The sequence below is a fragment of the Artemia franciscana genome, chromosome 14, assembly GCF_032884065.1.
Source record: "Artemia franciscana chromosome 14, ASM3288406v1, whole genome shotgun sequence".
In the NCBI taxonomy this organism is placed as follows: domain Eukaryota; kingdom Metazoa; phylum Arthropoda; class Branchiopoda; order Anostraca; family Artemiidae; genus Artemia; species Artemia franciscana.
This window is the reverse complement of record NC_088876.1, coordinates 31528351-31544808: the sequence shown is the minus strand read 5'-3', so window position 1 is coordinate 31544808 and position 16458 is coordinate 31528351. Positions and strand designations below refer to the sequence as shown.

The following is a 16458-nucleotide window of genomic DNA, read 5'->3' as shown; positions in this document are numbered from 1 at the left end:
AATGTCTGATGCAGCCCTTGCTAAGCACATTTATAACAACTCGCATCATAACATTTTATTTGAATTGATGCTCGGCTCTAAACAGAGATAAGTGTAATTTTAAAACAAATGACGCTTATTTTGGCCTTCTTAGACGAGAAGTTCAATCATTCCTAAAATAGATACTGATCCAGTACTGTGAGAGCAGCATTGTTTTTTTTTTTTTTTTTTTTTTTTTTTTTTTTTTTGCTAATCGTTGTTATTGACGTATGAATCAATTTTGAAATTAGCATATTTGGCTTTTTAATCCAGCCAATTTTATCTGTTTGTTATTTTTGATGGTTCTCTTCGTTATTTACCTTTTAGGTTTTCTTATTCTTCCAATTTCGGTTTTATTATTTTTTTTTATTTCCGCATTGTTTTTTTTGTTTTTGTTTTTAATCCGGTTTGTTCCGTTCACATTTTTGTTCAGAAAACGTACAAATGATTCCTTCTCAATTTTTCTTATAGCGCTGAAGATTTCTAAAAAAAGTATATAATTTGCACTTTAGTGAAAAAATAATCTTTAAAAAATTTTCAATTTTATAACTTTAGGAAATCAAAAATTAATTACGATTTTAAGGAATAAAAATCAGGATATGTATAATAAACTAGCAATTCACATTCATTTGAATTTTTTCAGTAAAGTGAAAATTATATTATGGCTTTTAGAAAGCAAAAGGGTTTTGAACCCTACTCATGTTAATTTCTGCTCGTTTTGTGTTTGAGTTATTTATTATAATTTCTGTTGGTTTGGGGTTTCATTTATTTATTGATGCTGATTTGCGGTAGTTGTATGCTTGGTATAGATTTTATTTTTGTGCATTTTTGCACAAAGTCTTTTTAGTCTTTTTAGAGAAAATGAAAATGACGGTTTGAATTTTTCCGTTTTTCTAAGAATTTATAGTTTGGCTTGCTATTTGTATGCTGGAAAAGCTTTTTCAGCAATTTAAAAAAACCTAAGCCCTTTAGAAAATCATGACGCAAAAAGTGGCGCTTAATTTAGTCAAATACATCCTTAAGTTGACCTGATAGATAAAACTTAATACCATCCCCAAAAAGTTATATCTACCCTCTTTCACAGCCTGGATACACTTAAAATCTCTTGATTTAGTAAAATTTTAAAAGAGCAGAAATAAAAGAAGAAGCCCCGAAAGTTTGAGCTTAATACCGTCAGTCGTTCTTGGTATATTGTTGAGATGTCTTATAGGTAACCAGCAAATACAAAGAACAAACAGCATTCAAAACGGTGCGTTTTGATTTAATTTTAAAGCAACATATAGTTTTTAAGTATAATGGGCAAATTACATAAATTTGAGGGGTTGACAAACCTAATAGCCCTAGAGATATAGTAACTATACCGCTCAACTATGCTGAGCAAAATGGCTGTTTTAAAATTTGGATAAGAAGTGCCTGGAAAATTATGAGCTAGAGAGAAGGGCTGATTGCCCTCCAATCACTTTTGACTCTTCAGAGGGTACTAAAACTTTTAATTTTCGATCAAATTGGCTCCTTTAAAATATCGAGAATATTACTAGCTATGATAGAGCATCACTGCCTATGTGCCTATATTCCCTATATTGCTCATATGCCCTTTTAATACCTGCATGCATATAGTTGTTTGTTTTTTAGTTGTAACTCCCCCTAAACGTTCCCTAGAAGTTTCAACTTAATGCCATTAGTGTCATTAGTTACAGTAGGCCTAAGAGTAAAAGTAGCACTAAATGCACATACACAGTGTCTTCTGGCTAGTTCAAATCCACAACCTATGAAGATGTAAAGGTGAAATTTTCAGGAAATATTTCTGTTCTGCGGATGACAACCTGCCATCCATATGCAGGTTGTCAAAAGGGCATATCAGCAATATCTTAGGAAAACTTTCGTGTGGGAAATTAAAACTTTACAGTTGCTGTGAGCAGTGTTGAACAAACCAAAAGACACAATTTGAATTATACTACTATTACTTCTATTCCTACAACTGTTACTATTTTATTACTACTACTACTACTGCTATTAAAGCTAAGACTACTACTATTAACCGTACTCCTACTGCAGCTAATATAAATACTGGTGCTACTACTACTACTAATAAACCGAAGGTTATTAAGGCGAAATTTTTGGGCAATATTGTAACTTTATTTAAATGAATCGAAACATACTAAGCCCACACAGATTGTCAGGAGGATGTATCAGCAATGCTTCAGGACCGGTTGATGGTAATAAGTTAAAATTTTATTGTGTGTAGAAGAGGATGTTGACAAAAGGTACTATTTACATAATGTTTCTAATGCTACTACAAATATTGCTACGCATAATTACTGAACCTTTCAACGATGTTGAAAAAAACTTTTGCCTCAAAACTTTGTTAGGAAGTTTGTCATGGGAAATGATAGGACTGGGATAGGAGGTCTCTCAACTCACTTTGACTCTTAAAAAGGGCACTATAACTTCCAGTTTAAAATTAAATGAGACCCATCTGAATTTAATACGACCAATCATTCCATATAAACTCCATGCCCTTCGTCACTTTTGACACTTAAATAGAACTTCCAATTTTTAAGCAAATAAGCTTCTCCCAAAGTTAAACAACCATCCCTTCCATAATAACTTTAAATACCCCGCGGCATAACTAAAAACCTTCGGCCCTAGGCTCAGGTGATTTGTTTCAGCCCCAAAAGAGTTGTTATATGATCTTTGGAATATTTTGAGTAAAATAACTGTCTCAAAACTTTTTATTCAATGCATTTCGGGAAAAAACGACATGTTGGGGGGGGGGGTAACTGCCTCCTGATCACTTTGACTCTTAAAAAGGGCACTATGAATTCAGATTATCAATTCAACGAGTAACCTCAGAAGTATATACAACCACCCTTTCTGTAAAAAACTTATATGCCCTGCAGAACAACTTACAAACCTTCCCCTCAGAGCTGTTGGTCGGGGGTATTATCCTCAAAGACATAATTTCCAGGCATTTCAGATTCCTTGGACAGAATGACTATCTCAAATTTTGATTGAAAGTGTTTGGGGAAAGGATGGGGGTGGAGGGCGTCATTTGTCCTCCGATCACTTTCGACAAATAAAAGTGCACTAATCTTCCCAATTTTCAATCAAATGAGCCCCTTTGGAAGTTTGGACAACAACATTTTCTATAAAACCTTGTGTGCCCCAAGGGTATAACTTACAACCCTTGTCATGAAGGCTTTGGATGGGGGGGAGGGGATTGTTATCCTCAAAGACATAATTTTCAGACCTTTCAACTATGTTGAAGAAGATGGCTATATAAAAATGTATGTATGTATGTATTTATTTATAACTCATCATACAAAATAATGAAGAGATGGATTACATTGAAGAAAAAAGGAAAAAAAAACAGAAGAAAGAAACAACTTATCGTAATTACATTCTAAATACAAACAAAAATATTCCACGTCAAAAAACAACATTTTGCCATTCATGGCCGGTTTGCTTATTGCACATGTGTACATTCAGCTCAGCTGACTTAACACACGGGTCAGACAAGCTATATTTTTTCATCAAATAGGAGTTGCTTGTCCACGGAGGAACTCGCAACAGAAACTCAGCAAATTTGAAGAAAACACGTTTCATCCTAAGATGGTCAGATTCACTAAATATAGGGTAAAACGGTACTAAATACAGAACATGTGGCAGGACGACACTATTGTAAATTCTCGCAAGATGGGCACTATTCAAATGAAACTGAGAAATATCAATGGTACCATATGCACGACGGATTTTCGTTTCCATACTTTCTAGCATCAATAGCCTAGTTTTCTTCACATTTTTTCCAATAGGAAGGCCAAGATATTTCAACTTAACACAAGGCTTTACTTCTGTACCATTCAGATCTATAGATATATTATCTGATCTAGTCGTATTTATTTCATTAAAAATCAAAACATCACATTTTTCAGCATTTAGGGAAAGTCCAATATCACTGTAGTTTTTACATATATCCAAAAAACATTTTTCTATCCCACTGATAGGCCTACTAATATTAAAAACGTCGTCTGCATAACATAATATCGACCAATCAGTACCTTTATATATACATCACGAAGAAAGTTGGCACTGAGCTGGAAGCGTTGCATTTTTATAAACCGTGGGAGGAGTAACCGCACCCTGCTTAACCCCAAAATGAATTCGTATATCATCAGTCAGCAAATTGCTTCCAGGTATACGTATTTTTGCTTTCATATGGCGGTACATGTACAAAAGAGGTCTAGGTAAGTCTAGCGATACACCACGGTTCAAAAGCTAATTCATTGCTTGGGGATGCAACAACGAATCAAATGCTTTACTAACATCGTATGTTCCAAGCGCTAGAGTACCACCGGATTTATCTGCATCGATCAACAAATTGCACAGACATTTTAGAGCATGGAAGCAACCAAGCTTAGGCTGGAAGCCAAACTGGTGAGGTGGCATGTAACAGATAGAACGTAGGTTATTAATTATAAGTAATTCAAACACTTTCGCAAAAACGCTTGAAACAGTTATAGGTCGATACGATGAGCATTCAAACGGATCCTTCCTTTTTTTAGAATCGGTGAAATAAGACCAACACAAAAAGAATCTGGAACTATACCGCAGCAAAAAATCATTTGGTACAACAAAGAAAGATGACACATAAGCTTATCAGACCCATTTTGTAAATGAAGGGCACATATGCCATCATAACCCATAGACTGTCTTTTGTTAAGCTTTCGTATAACATCACGTAATTCACTTGAGCTTACTACAAAGGTACCCGGTCCAGGAGTACGTAAGCGATTATTTAAATCCGTTTCAAATTTCTTGAGAATGTTAACGTCAGGTTCGGTGAACTGACTTTTGAAATATGAATGCCATTGGTACTCACTAATTGTAATTTTGCTTTCCCGAGTTTTATTATTTGCCAAACGCATTTTCCATAACTTATTAGGGTCATTCGCGATCGATTCCGCAATTGCAACACTTTGGTCAACCCGGTGAGCTTTGAGTTCCTTCTGAAAGTGGCGCTTAGTAAGTAACCGTAAAGTATTTACAACTCCGTTTCTAGGTCTATCACAATCATTCCACAGACGTAACCAAAATTTAGAGGACTGAAAAGCGGATTTTAAGCTCTCGTTACTGGACCATCAAAATTTTTCGGTTCCAGATCTACACGTTCTCACGGGGACAGCAAATTTTTTGGCATTTTTTAGAGCGTGGGTAATCTGCGCACAATAAAAATCAGTTCAATACGAATGTCAGACTTGTCCATCCCAGGTTGCCGTTGGAGCAGTTGAAACGAAACTCGGATTTTATCTAGCATGAAGTCACACTCCCCTTGGAAGATACCCTAATCAATCTTGTCCCAAGATTTAACACGTAAAAATTTAGATTTCTTTCGGCAAATTCAGAAGAGGGAGTATCTCGGACGGGGATCGACAGGAACAAAGGGATATGGTCACTATATTCGCCTTCCAAACCGACTTTCACAATAAGATCTGGATTGGGAGGATGGAGAAAGACTATATGGTCAAGATTAGAAGTGTTTTCAGAAGTTGAAATAAACGAATAATTTCGGTCTTTCGGTACAATCGAGTAACCGGTTGGTAGAATAGATAGAGACGTTTCAGCTCTAGCACTTGAATTCTCAAGTAGATCACAGTTAAAGTCTCCAATAAGTATACACTTTCTCTTCATCTTTTCGATCTTTTTTAACAGTTTGGCCACCTTTCTACAAGCAATAGCAAATTTTCTTTCAGAAGCTTCGTCCCTGTTATTGGTTGGAGGATAAAGATTGACTATTACCAAGTTATCAACCGTCACAGCAAGATAGCAATCACACATCTCAAGCAATTCTGATTGACAAGTTGTCAGGACGGCTAAAACCACCGCTTGGCCTTCCTTTAGCTTCAACTCTTCTTGCAGGGGAGAGATGTACTGTTACATTAGAGGAAGGGCATAAAAGCTGAGAATTCAAATCCGTCAAAAAGTGTTCCTGAATACAGATGAAACTAAAGGATTCGCATAACTTTTCCAGGACTGGTAGTTAATCAAGAATGCCACCGTTAATATTCCATGACATAACAGAAAGAAAACCATCAAAATTCATTGAAAGCTGTTAGATTTGTACTGTTCAGCAGTCAATTTCCGATTTTCGGGGCAGGACACTGAATAACACGAGTGACCCGAAGCCTTGCACACAACACATCTTTTCTTCTGCATGCATGGCTGCTCTTTGATACTTTTATGGCCGGAGCCTGCGCACTGGGAACAGACCTCGGCATTATGACCATCGGCCGCCAGATGTCCTACATGGTGGCACTTGAAACAACGGCGTGGTAATGTTTGAAAAACATCAATACGAAAGCATTCAAAACCGATCTTGAGAGGTCCCTTCATATTAGCCTCCAAGGCTTTATTTGACGGGAAAAAAAGTCTAAAAGTGAGGGACTGACCGATCTGCTCAGCTTTTTCGCAGGATGGGATCAACTTAGCCACATCTTCTGCTTTAAAATCATTTGGGACAAATCGCAGAACTCCTAAAAACCTCTTTGATTTAACGCTTGTTTCAAGTTGACTATTTCCTACCTTCATAGCATTAGCAATCTTTTCAGCGGAATCCTTTGATTTGACTATTACTTTCCACTCGTCCTTATTTTTCTTGAGCTCTACTATATCGTCACTTAGCTTTCCACATGTAGTCAGAATAAAGTCCTTACGGGCGTTGGAAGATTCAAGAGACTTCGGAGGGTTTTTCACTACGACCGAGTATGGTAAAGGGGTGGAATGCTGTTTTGTAGTAACGCCAGTGGGCCACAACATTGGAGCCTGTTTCAGATGTTCCGTGACGCTGTCTAACTTTCTACACATCTGGTTCAATTTAGTTGTAATACAAGCTTTTCAGCGGAATCCTTTGATTTGACTATTACTTTCCACTCGTCCTTATTTTTCTTGAGCTCTACTATATCGTCACTTAGCTCTCCACATGTAGTCAGAATAAAGTCCTTACGGGCGTTGGAAGATTCAAGAGACGTCGGAGGGTTTTTCACTACGACCGAGTATGGTAAAGGGGTGGAATGCTGTTTTGTAGTAACGCCAGTGGGCCACAACATTGGAGCCTGTTTCAGATGTTCCGTGACGCTGTCTAACTTTCTACACATCTGGTTCAATTTAGTTGTAATACAAGCACCAACTGCATCGGCACTCTCGGGTACTTCATCGGGCTCATATATGACGAATCTAGGCAAAACTTTCTTGTCTTTGGAGCATCGACAGACAGCCTTCACTAAATCTAGCACATTTTCAGAGTCCTTATTAGCTGTTCTCATTCTATCATTGTATCCCAAATTTTCATAAAATGTCCATAATACTTTCTTTGCATCAAGGATAGATTCACGAGAGGCACTAGTCCTCTGAATTTCCAATCGAATAAACCCTATTTGAATTTTCTATGACAACACTTTCTACAAAAAACCTTATATGCCTCTAAGGCATAACTTACAACCCTTGCCCTGAGGGCTGTAGGGGGGAGGGTGTCATCCTCAAATACATAATTTCAGGACCTTTCAACTACGCTGAACAAAATGGCTGAATGCTCAAAATTTGGCTGAATCCTACTGGGGAAATGGTGGGTGTGGGGTTAGTTGCCCTCCAATCACTTTTGTCTATTAAAAATGAAACTAGCAGCTTCAATTTCCAATCGAATAAGCCCTTTTTGAAGTTTCTAAGACCGTACCTTCGATACAAAGTGCCCTGGTCTAAAAAAAAAAAATAGACACAAAAAAACGAACAAAAAATAAATAATACATTGTGCCAACATCATACTTTACTTAAGCAGCGCTATTGCGCTGCATATGATAAGCTGAATGAAAGATATCGTTCAAGAGAGAGGGAGAGACACTTTTATTATACCTATCATCAATATACAAAAAAAAATACATCAGCCACTTTAGAAAGTCAGAGACTTGTTAGTAGTGGCTGATAAACATTAATGAGCACCAATACCAACAACATTAACAAAAAAAAAAGAAAAAAAAAAAAGAAAGAAACAAAATGAAACAAAAAAGTGGGAAAAAGAAAACAACAGGAAAACAAAGAATAAGAAGAGAAAAAAAAACAACAACACTTAAAAAAACAAATCAATAAGCCATCCAATTTAAATTATTTATTTATTTTCTACTCAGAACGTGATTCTTCAGTCTACTCTTAAACTGGCTAACATTTTCAGATAACCTTATACTCATTGGTAAAGATTCCACACTACTGGTCCAGCAAACTTGGGACCAAAACTTCCCCTCTGAGAGCTGCGACACTCATATACCAAATCATCCATATTTCTAGTCTCATAACTGTGGTATGAAGAATTCCTTATAAAAATTTGACGAAAAATTTCAAGAAAAAGGTTAAGACGGATAGACCACATTTTATAGAAGAAAGATGTCAGGCTGACAAATATTCCGCTTTTTGAGCACCAGTCTGATACCGAGTGAAAGACGTCCCTGAATTGGGTGGGAGGAGGGCATAAGAGTCTACTAAAGGAAGCTGGAACTACTTGGGAGGTGATAAACAGGGACGCTTTTAACAGACTAGGGTTAAGGAGGGGCGTAAGCAGTCGTACTGGTTTAGGTGCAGCAGCAAGTTGTTAGATGTCGTGGCACTAGTAGTGTGATTAAAAGTCAATTTACACACGGTTAGCTTTGTATCAAAACCTCCTATAGATGGACAAATATTAGAAAACGAAATGTAAGTTAGACTAAGAATTTGACAGATGGTGCAAGAAAGGGAAATTTTATGTATCCGGTTTTAATCTCTCTGATAGCAATTAAAAAAAAAAACACTTAATTTCCTTATTGATCGAATAATTCAGGTATTTCATTTCAAGAAAGCAAGAGAAGGAGCGGGAAGGGGAGCTAGTATGCTTCTGAAAAAAAAAATCAATTTTCATCTCACCATGTTACTATTTTAGCACGCTTACCCTCCAATAAGAAGCAAAAAACACTGCTAAAAAGGTTCTTCAGATTAAGTCCTAAAGATAAATTTAGCTTACCACACAAAGGTACTATCACAATAAATGACGTAGAAGAGACTATTGATTTGTTAGAAATAAAAAAATTTAGGTATACCTATGGAAACATAGTCCGTTAGAAATATAGAAAGCATACGCAGCTCATCTTACAAGCAGGCTAATACAAATTAATTTAGCAGGGCTGTTTCCCATCTCCTATTCCCATTTATATGAATTATTTTAATTGGCTTGGTCCAGAAAAAATCGAAAAAGGCGATGGGAAAACATGGTGTCGAATGAAAAGGCATGCTCTCCAAGACTTCGATTGTGCTAACGATTAGGGCATCATAGATAAAAATATTAACCAAATGGTTCAGCTTTACAAGGTACAAAGACAGGTCTTAAAATTGATGTTAAGAAGAATAAGTCGCATAAACTAGGAACAAATGAGGGCCAACAGGGGATATTTGGTAACAGGCAAAAGGATCAATTGGACAGCGCAACTTTTGAGGGTAGTGTTATTAGCATAGATGAGGATGCAGTGAAGATGTAAAAAGTAAAATTGCCAAGCCACAGGGTATTTTTTATATTTGAAAAAAGTTTGGACAAATGGGAAGATAATCTCTCTTAGATAAGATTAGTGTATTAGAAGACATGATAATAGCATTGGTCAAGTACGGTTCTTAAACCTGGGCATTTCGAAAGGTTGAAGAAGTTATGTTGGACATTTCTAAAATCGAGAGTATATCCAGGATATTTCCGGGGGGGAGGTGCTACTAAAATATCCTTGTTTTGAGTAGGCAACACCAAAGTAGTGAAAATGAGTTAATCTCCCGTGATCTTTGTCTAAAGTCCGTTACAAGGGCAATTACCTGCATTTTTATTTCCAATTTACGATTTGACAAAATATTTTTTTTTGTTTATGAGAAATAGTTCTTTTACCTGCATTTTTGCTACTCGAGTAAGAGAAATAGTTGGGGGAGGAGTATATAAGGCACTGGTCTAAGAATTGTCAAATTATGATTTAAGCATTCCATCAAACATTAAGCTGTTCGTAAAATGTTCCTGAATTTCTAGGGTTACCATGAATGGAATGCTAGGACAGCAAGGCCAAAATTACGAAAAAACAAAAGATTATGTTTTTGGGCCATCTATTTTGGGCCAAACGAAAAGAAGGTTGTCCATCCCCCAACCAAACAAAAAAATCAAGTTTCGAATACATTGCAATAATTTGTTAGTAAACAGTATTGGGCAACAAATTCCATTGACATCAGAAATGACGGAATCAAGTACCCTAAATGAATACCTATTTGCCTGTGTATATTACTTAAAAGTATATAAAATATAAAGATATGGAATATGTTTTATCTCTATATGAAACAAATCATAAGTATTGGAGAAAAAATCACCTGAACATCAGTGAAAACTTTGTAAACTTCTTGGAGGATAATTGGACCAAGGATAGGAATCTGCATATCCGAAATTACACCAGCTAACTCTAATAGGACACGCATTGATCCATCCACCAAATCTGGGTTTTCTGTCCTAATGTACTTTAGTAGGATATCCAACAAGTCAGGACAATCATGAGGCCAGTCCCATTTGACAACATTTGCAAGGGCATAAGCAATTGCATTTTTTACCTGTGAAGGGAATGTAATTAAACAAGTACAGAAGAGTGGTAAAAGATTTTACCACTTTTTGTTGCTTAGGTTGAAATAAAACCAAGTTCCTCATTCACTGGACCAACATCAAATGGTGTTTTCAACTAATAAGTAATAAAAGAAAATAAACTGAGCTAAAAAACAAAAAAACAAAAAAAAAACACCAGGTGATGCCAATTTTACACTTTTACTTTTGAAATTTAAAAGGAAATGGCAGGATTTTCGGGGGGGGGGGGGGGGGGGTGAAATGGAATTTTGACCAAAAAAAATGGAGATAAAAAATAGATATAGTCTTAGCCATGGCGTTGAAAGTACGCCATAGCAAGGGGGAATAATGGACCTAATATTTCATTCATTTTCAGACATAATTTACCAAATAGGGGAGAGGGGGGCAAAACCATCCGTTGGACCTCTCGTCTAAAGTCTTTGAACTAATCCATTCAGAAAATTGCCGCTATAAGCCATTCATGTAGCGCACATTAGGCGAAAGTTTTGAATATTTGATGCCAAAGACAACTGAGATAAGAGGTAAAGGAGTTTTTAATACTATCTAGAAATTACATCCGGTATTTTCCAGGTAATTTTCATCAATCAATGTCTGGCGGTTTCCAGGAAAAGATAAATTTTCAAAATGGCGTCAATAAGGGGTGACTCAAGACAGTTTTTGGGTTGACTCCGGACACATTTCGAGGTGTCCGGTTTTGCCCCATACTGATGGAAGTATCTCCGAGCCTGGCATTGGCCGTAGCTGGAGGTAGGAAATCACTAAATATTTTAATTTTATGATAGACTACATATAGGCTTCTCTCTGTTCTTGACATTTATATTTTTCTTTTACAGATGGTTCGCACCTATATTCGAAATGAGGGTGGTTCCCCAGATTCAGAATCACTGAAGCGTGCTGTGAGACAAGTCGTAAGTGACAATTCATCATTCCGAGCAGCCGTGGAAGAATTTTCTTTGAAGCAGTCTACCCTTGTAGATGCCGATAAACGCTACAAGAGTAAAGTGCAAGATCTTGAGCAGGGTAGCCCAAGTACTAACAATGATAATGATTGTGTTCAGGAGTGTCCTATGTTTGTTTTTACTCCCAAAAAATAGAGAGAGAACTCGATTTATACCTCGAAAAGTACCCAATATTGAACCACGGACTAACTCCAAATGCAACGAGGAAGTCTATCAATGAGCAACAACTCCGAAGCTCAAAATCCCACCAAGTTGGGAGCTAAATGAAAGAGCACGAGTCAACTGGATTTAAGGATTTATGAAGTGAAATGCCAGTTTGTCCATTAGAAAACTGGAAAATACAAGCCCGGTTCGTGCAGCCGGCTTCAATGCCATTGCAATTGGTGTCTTCTTTCGTAATCTTCGGGGACTGTATAGCGAGTTCCACTTTCTTCCTGGTAGGATCTGGAATTGCGAGGAAATAGGAGTCCCTACAGTTTTTCAGGCTCTAAAGGTGATTGCTAAAAAGGGGGTAAAACAGGTGACACAGACCGTGTCAGCAAAAATAGGGGAAAATACCACAATGCCGTGCTTTGTGTCTGCAACTGGTCAGAGTTTTCCACAGGTGTTTGTTTTTCCAAGAGTCAAGGCTCCCGAGAGTGTATCGAGATTGACCACCAGAATGCATTGACTTAACCCATCGCAGTGGATGGATGACCTCGGAGAATTTCCTTTGTTCAATGCAGCACTTAGAGAAAGAAGTTTAAATTCAGACAAGAGGATCTTGTTTTACTCTTGTTCGACAATCAGGAAAGCCATAATTCAATTGAAGTAGTTTCCTTGTGCAAAGGTAATGGCATTCATCTTCTGACCTTTCCTCCCCATTGCTCTCATCTCATCCAGTCCCTTGATGTTTCGGCTTATGCACCATTCAAAAATGCCAACAGAGAGTCATTTGACACTTGGCTACAGATGAATCCAGGTCAGAGGAATTCAATACACGAAATAGCAAAGTTGTGTAAGCCGCCCTTTCTATAAAAGTTAAACCCTCATAACATCACAGCTGGTTTCGAAAAGGCAGGAATTTGGCCTTTGAATCCATATGTCTTCACTGAAGCCAATGTTCTTTCAGCTCAAGTGACAAACCGCCCTGACCCAGCAGAACAGAATCACCCAGATTCTACTACAGATGATCCTCGCCCTGGTTCAGTTCATACTTCTGTTACTGTCTTGGTGGATCAACCAAAGGCAACACTAAGCCTGCCTATAACTCCTGAAAGCGTAAGACCAAATCAGAAAGCAAGAATGCAACTAGGTCCACGCAAAGACCGCAAAAAAGGGAAAATAAGATTTTGACAGATACACTAGAGAAGCGGTCCCTTCAAGAAAAGGTTCGGGCAAACCTTGGCATGAAAACTAAAAACGGGTTCCAAAGCGTAAACCAGACGTGTCCTCAAGATTAAAGTCCTTGAACTTGGAGTCATTGAAGAACTCCAAGGTTTTATCCATTGCATAGTGGGCTGAAGATAGCATTTCAGACAAAGTTTTGCAGCTCGAAGACGAACCCGGGTGATGAGTCTTTGCACATTGGAAGCGTTAGTGAACTTGAGACTGATGAAGAATTTTCTCTAGGAAAGTTTGTGCTTGTGAGGTTTATAGTGAGAAAGAAGTCAAACTTCGCTGTTTACTATGTTGGCGAGATTGAAAAAGTGAGTGGCAGATTAGCTGAAATAGACTACCTCCGTAAATCTAGTGAAAAATTAATCTTCCCAGAATGTCCCGATTGTGCAGAAACTGATTTTGACGATATAAATATGAAGCTGCCTATTCCTTTTGCCACAGAAGGGACAGGGTCACCAGTCAAAGAGCTTACATTTGGGTGTGACTTGTCTCGCTATGCCATAAAATAATGATGTGATGTACTAGAACATGCCTTTAGAGTTCTTTTGATATTCCAGATAATTCTGTTACTTTATATTATATGAATATACTGATTGAATCGTCAACTAATATATGTCCGGAAAATAATAATATATGATCTGCATAAGGTCGAAGTCGCCAAACGGTAGTGGTGACTTCGGACACTTAAAGAGGTCAGGTGTTTTTGGGTCTCACTTAAAAACGACTTGATGGAAGTCATTGAAAAAAAAATCCTAAGAAATATGAATAAATAAGCTTTCTGTACAAATAAAAACTAAGTTTGTATCTTTAGAAGAACAACTTATAGGGGTTAAAAACCTAAAATCGTACGGTTTCATCCCCCCCCCTTTCCCCTACTTAGATGATAAACATGCACAAAAGTAGTGACAGCATAATGACATTTGTGAGACCCATAGCCGCTACTCCTTTCTTCCTTCAATGACGAAAAAGTTTAACGGCGACTCCCTCAGGGTAAGACGCAGGTATATCGTACGCAATATGGAATGTTTACTTGCTTGTTACGGCATAGGGAATGTTTACTTTGCTTGTTACGTCATAAAAAATGTTTACTTTGATTATTTCTTTCAGTGGTAACAAGTAATTAAAATGGGAATTCAGTGAATAGATGGGAATTCACTGAATATCAATTCAGTGAATATTTCGGCTCTATATCCAATAGCCATATTCAGCACAACATTAGAATATATATATATATATATATGTATATATATATATATATATATATATATATATATATATATATATATATATATATATATATATATATATATATATATATATATATATATATATATATCAAAAGAATTATCTAGAAATACTTAAAGAAATTTTTAACTAATTTCGGAGGTTCGAGAAATGTTGTCACAGCGCCATTTATTTTGAATTGTGTTTCTAATTGAGCGGATTTTCTAAAAAATTAGCCAGATGGTAAAGATGAATTCTATATTTGTTTAGTTCATTCAGGTTTTTTGCAATGTGTTAATATTTGTGATTTGGTAAAATTTATAATATTTAGTTTACCTATTGTTGCTAAAGGGAGGGATATATTAACAGGATAAGCTTTTTTTGGTTTTACTTGGTTGTTTTACATTTGCTGTTTTTTTTTTCATAGGCATGTATTTAGGGGGTGATACCTGACGCGGGGATGCCATGGATATTCTGTGGTAGCCACAACACTGTGCTGGGTAGAGAATTTAGAGTGGCGAAACCCTATATAGGCCAGTGTATTCTCCTGATGAGCCCTTATGTTGGGTGTTGCCTCTGAATTATTTGTCTATATTATTTTTTCTATTGTTTGGTAAATGACGACTTATACTTATTGATGACATGACTGCCTGTCCATGGATTATTCTTTATGGTTGATTGTGTGTGGCTATGCTGTTTGACCTATGTGATTGTATGGATGAGTAGGGTTAAGGCCTCATTCAAGTGCTGGTCTATATTAATCACTAATTTAGGAAAACAGTCTTCCTTTTCTCCTTCTGTCTCTTTTTTTTTTTTTTTTTTTTTTTTTTTTGTTTGTGCTGTAGCATTGGTGATTTCCCTTTTCATGATATATATATATTCTGGTGTTTGCTGAAGACGGCCCTTAGATATCAGGCCGAAATATTCACTGAGTTTAATCCCACTGGCTTGTAAAAAAATTTCCCAGCTGTTTCTAAGTTGTGTGTGTTTGACATGGAAAGGCATTGCGGTCTTCGTCACTATTTACATCTAGAAAATAAGAAATGTTTGCTAGTTTGGAAAATTAGATTTTTACACTTAACCAGCACCAAGAAATTCATTATCTATAAGTTAAAATTTGACATAAGCCAACAAAACTAATTACAGTACGCCTGATTATTTCAATCACTGGGAAAATTCCAACACAGTGAGTCTCATTATGAAACAATTTGGTCAGGCAAGTGTAAAACAAGAATTAAAGTATCTTATTGTAAGAAAATAGAAATCCACGAAAGAAGTCAATAGCTCTGAAAAGTGGAGAGCTAAAGGATATATGACCAGAAATAGCGATCTTTTTTTTGAAAATTAGGAGACAATATGAAGTGTAGCAATTCTATTAGATTGAAAACAAAATTAAAAAACCAACTTCATGCTTTCGTGACTTTGATGACAGACAGCTAGACATAGATTATGATTAGTAAGTTACTTAAACCTGAAATATTTTTACTTGACACTGTTGTTACATAAAAAAAAAACAGAAAATTCACTAACCTTGTTTTTTGTCTACTTTTTGAATGTAATGGACAAAACATTTAAGTGGTTAAAAAGATATAAGATCAAAATACAAGATCATTTAGGATACAGAAAGTTACTTAAAATTAGATCAAATGAATCTTGGTGAAATACAGCAATCAACATAGAACATTTAACAGATGAGAGGGCGCTTCGAATACAGATTATATCTACTTTCTCTTTCTAGAAGCTGCTTGTAATTTGGATACTTTTTTTTGTTTACTCGGACTCCATAGTTCCGGACTCCTTAGTTACCGAGTTCCTTAGTTCCCTTATGACTTGAAGGAATGTAAAATATACAGATACAATACTAGAAATAGGCAAATTCAACATCTGCTAAAATTGACTGTCACAAAAAACTTTTATATTGCTTTTCATGTAAATACAAAGAGAATTGCTGACAGGGAAAGACAAAAATCTTTGGTGAAAAAAAATACATTCATAGGTCTAAAAAAGGGTTAAAAGACTGCTACTTTTTTACTCCCTGATAATACACCATAAATAGTTTACCAATGAGAGAAAAAACATTAAAAACCAGTAATTAGCATAAAATAAAGCTAAACCAACCAAATCAATTAAGAAAAAAAAAATCAAGCCAAATGAAATCAACTTGGTAAAGCATGGTAAAATTACACCATAGCCGTTTCTTTTAAAGCCTAT

The 16458-nt window shown here is 36.3% G+C and overlaps 1 protein-coding gene across 2 annotated transcripts in view; it reads right to left on the bottom strand.

Annotated features, from left to right (window-relative positions):
• Positions 1-16458, bottom strand: part of LOC136035581 (importin-9-like) — a 123034-nt gene that overhangs the window by 47561 nt on the left and 59015 nt on the right. For both annotated transcript variants that reach the window (XM_065717454.1, XM_065717455.1), the window contains exon 10: positions 10423-10656. In XM_065717454.1, the coding sequence (XP_065573526.1) occupies positions 10423-10656 (234 nt within the window). The remainder of the gene's footprint in view (positions 1-10422; positions 10657-16458) is intronic.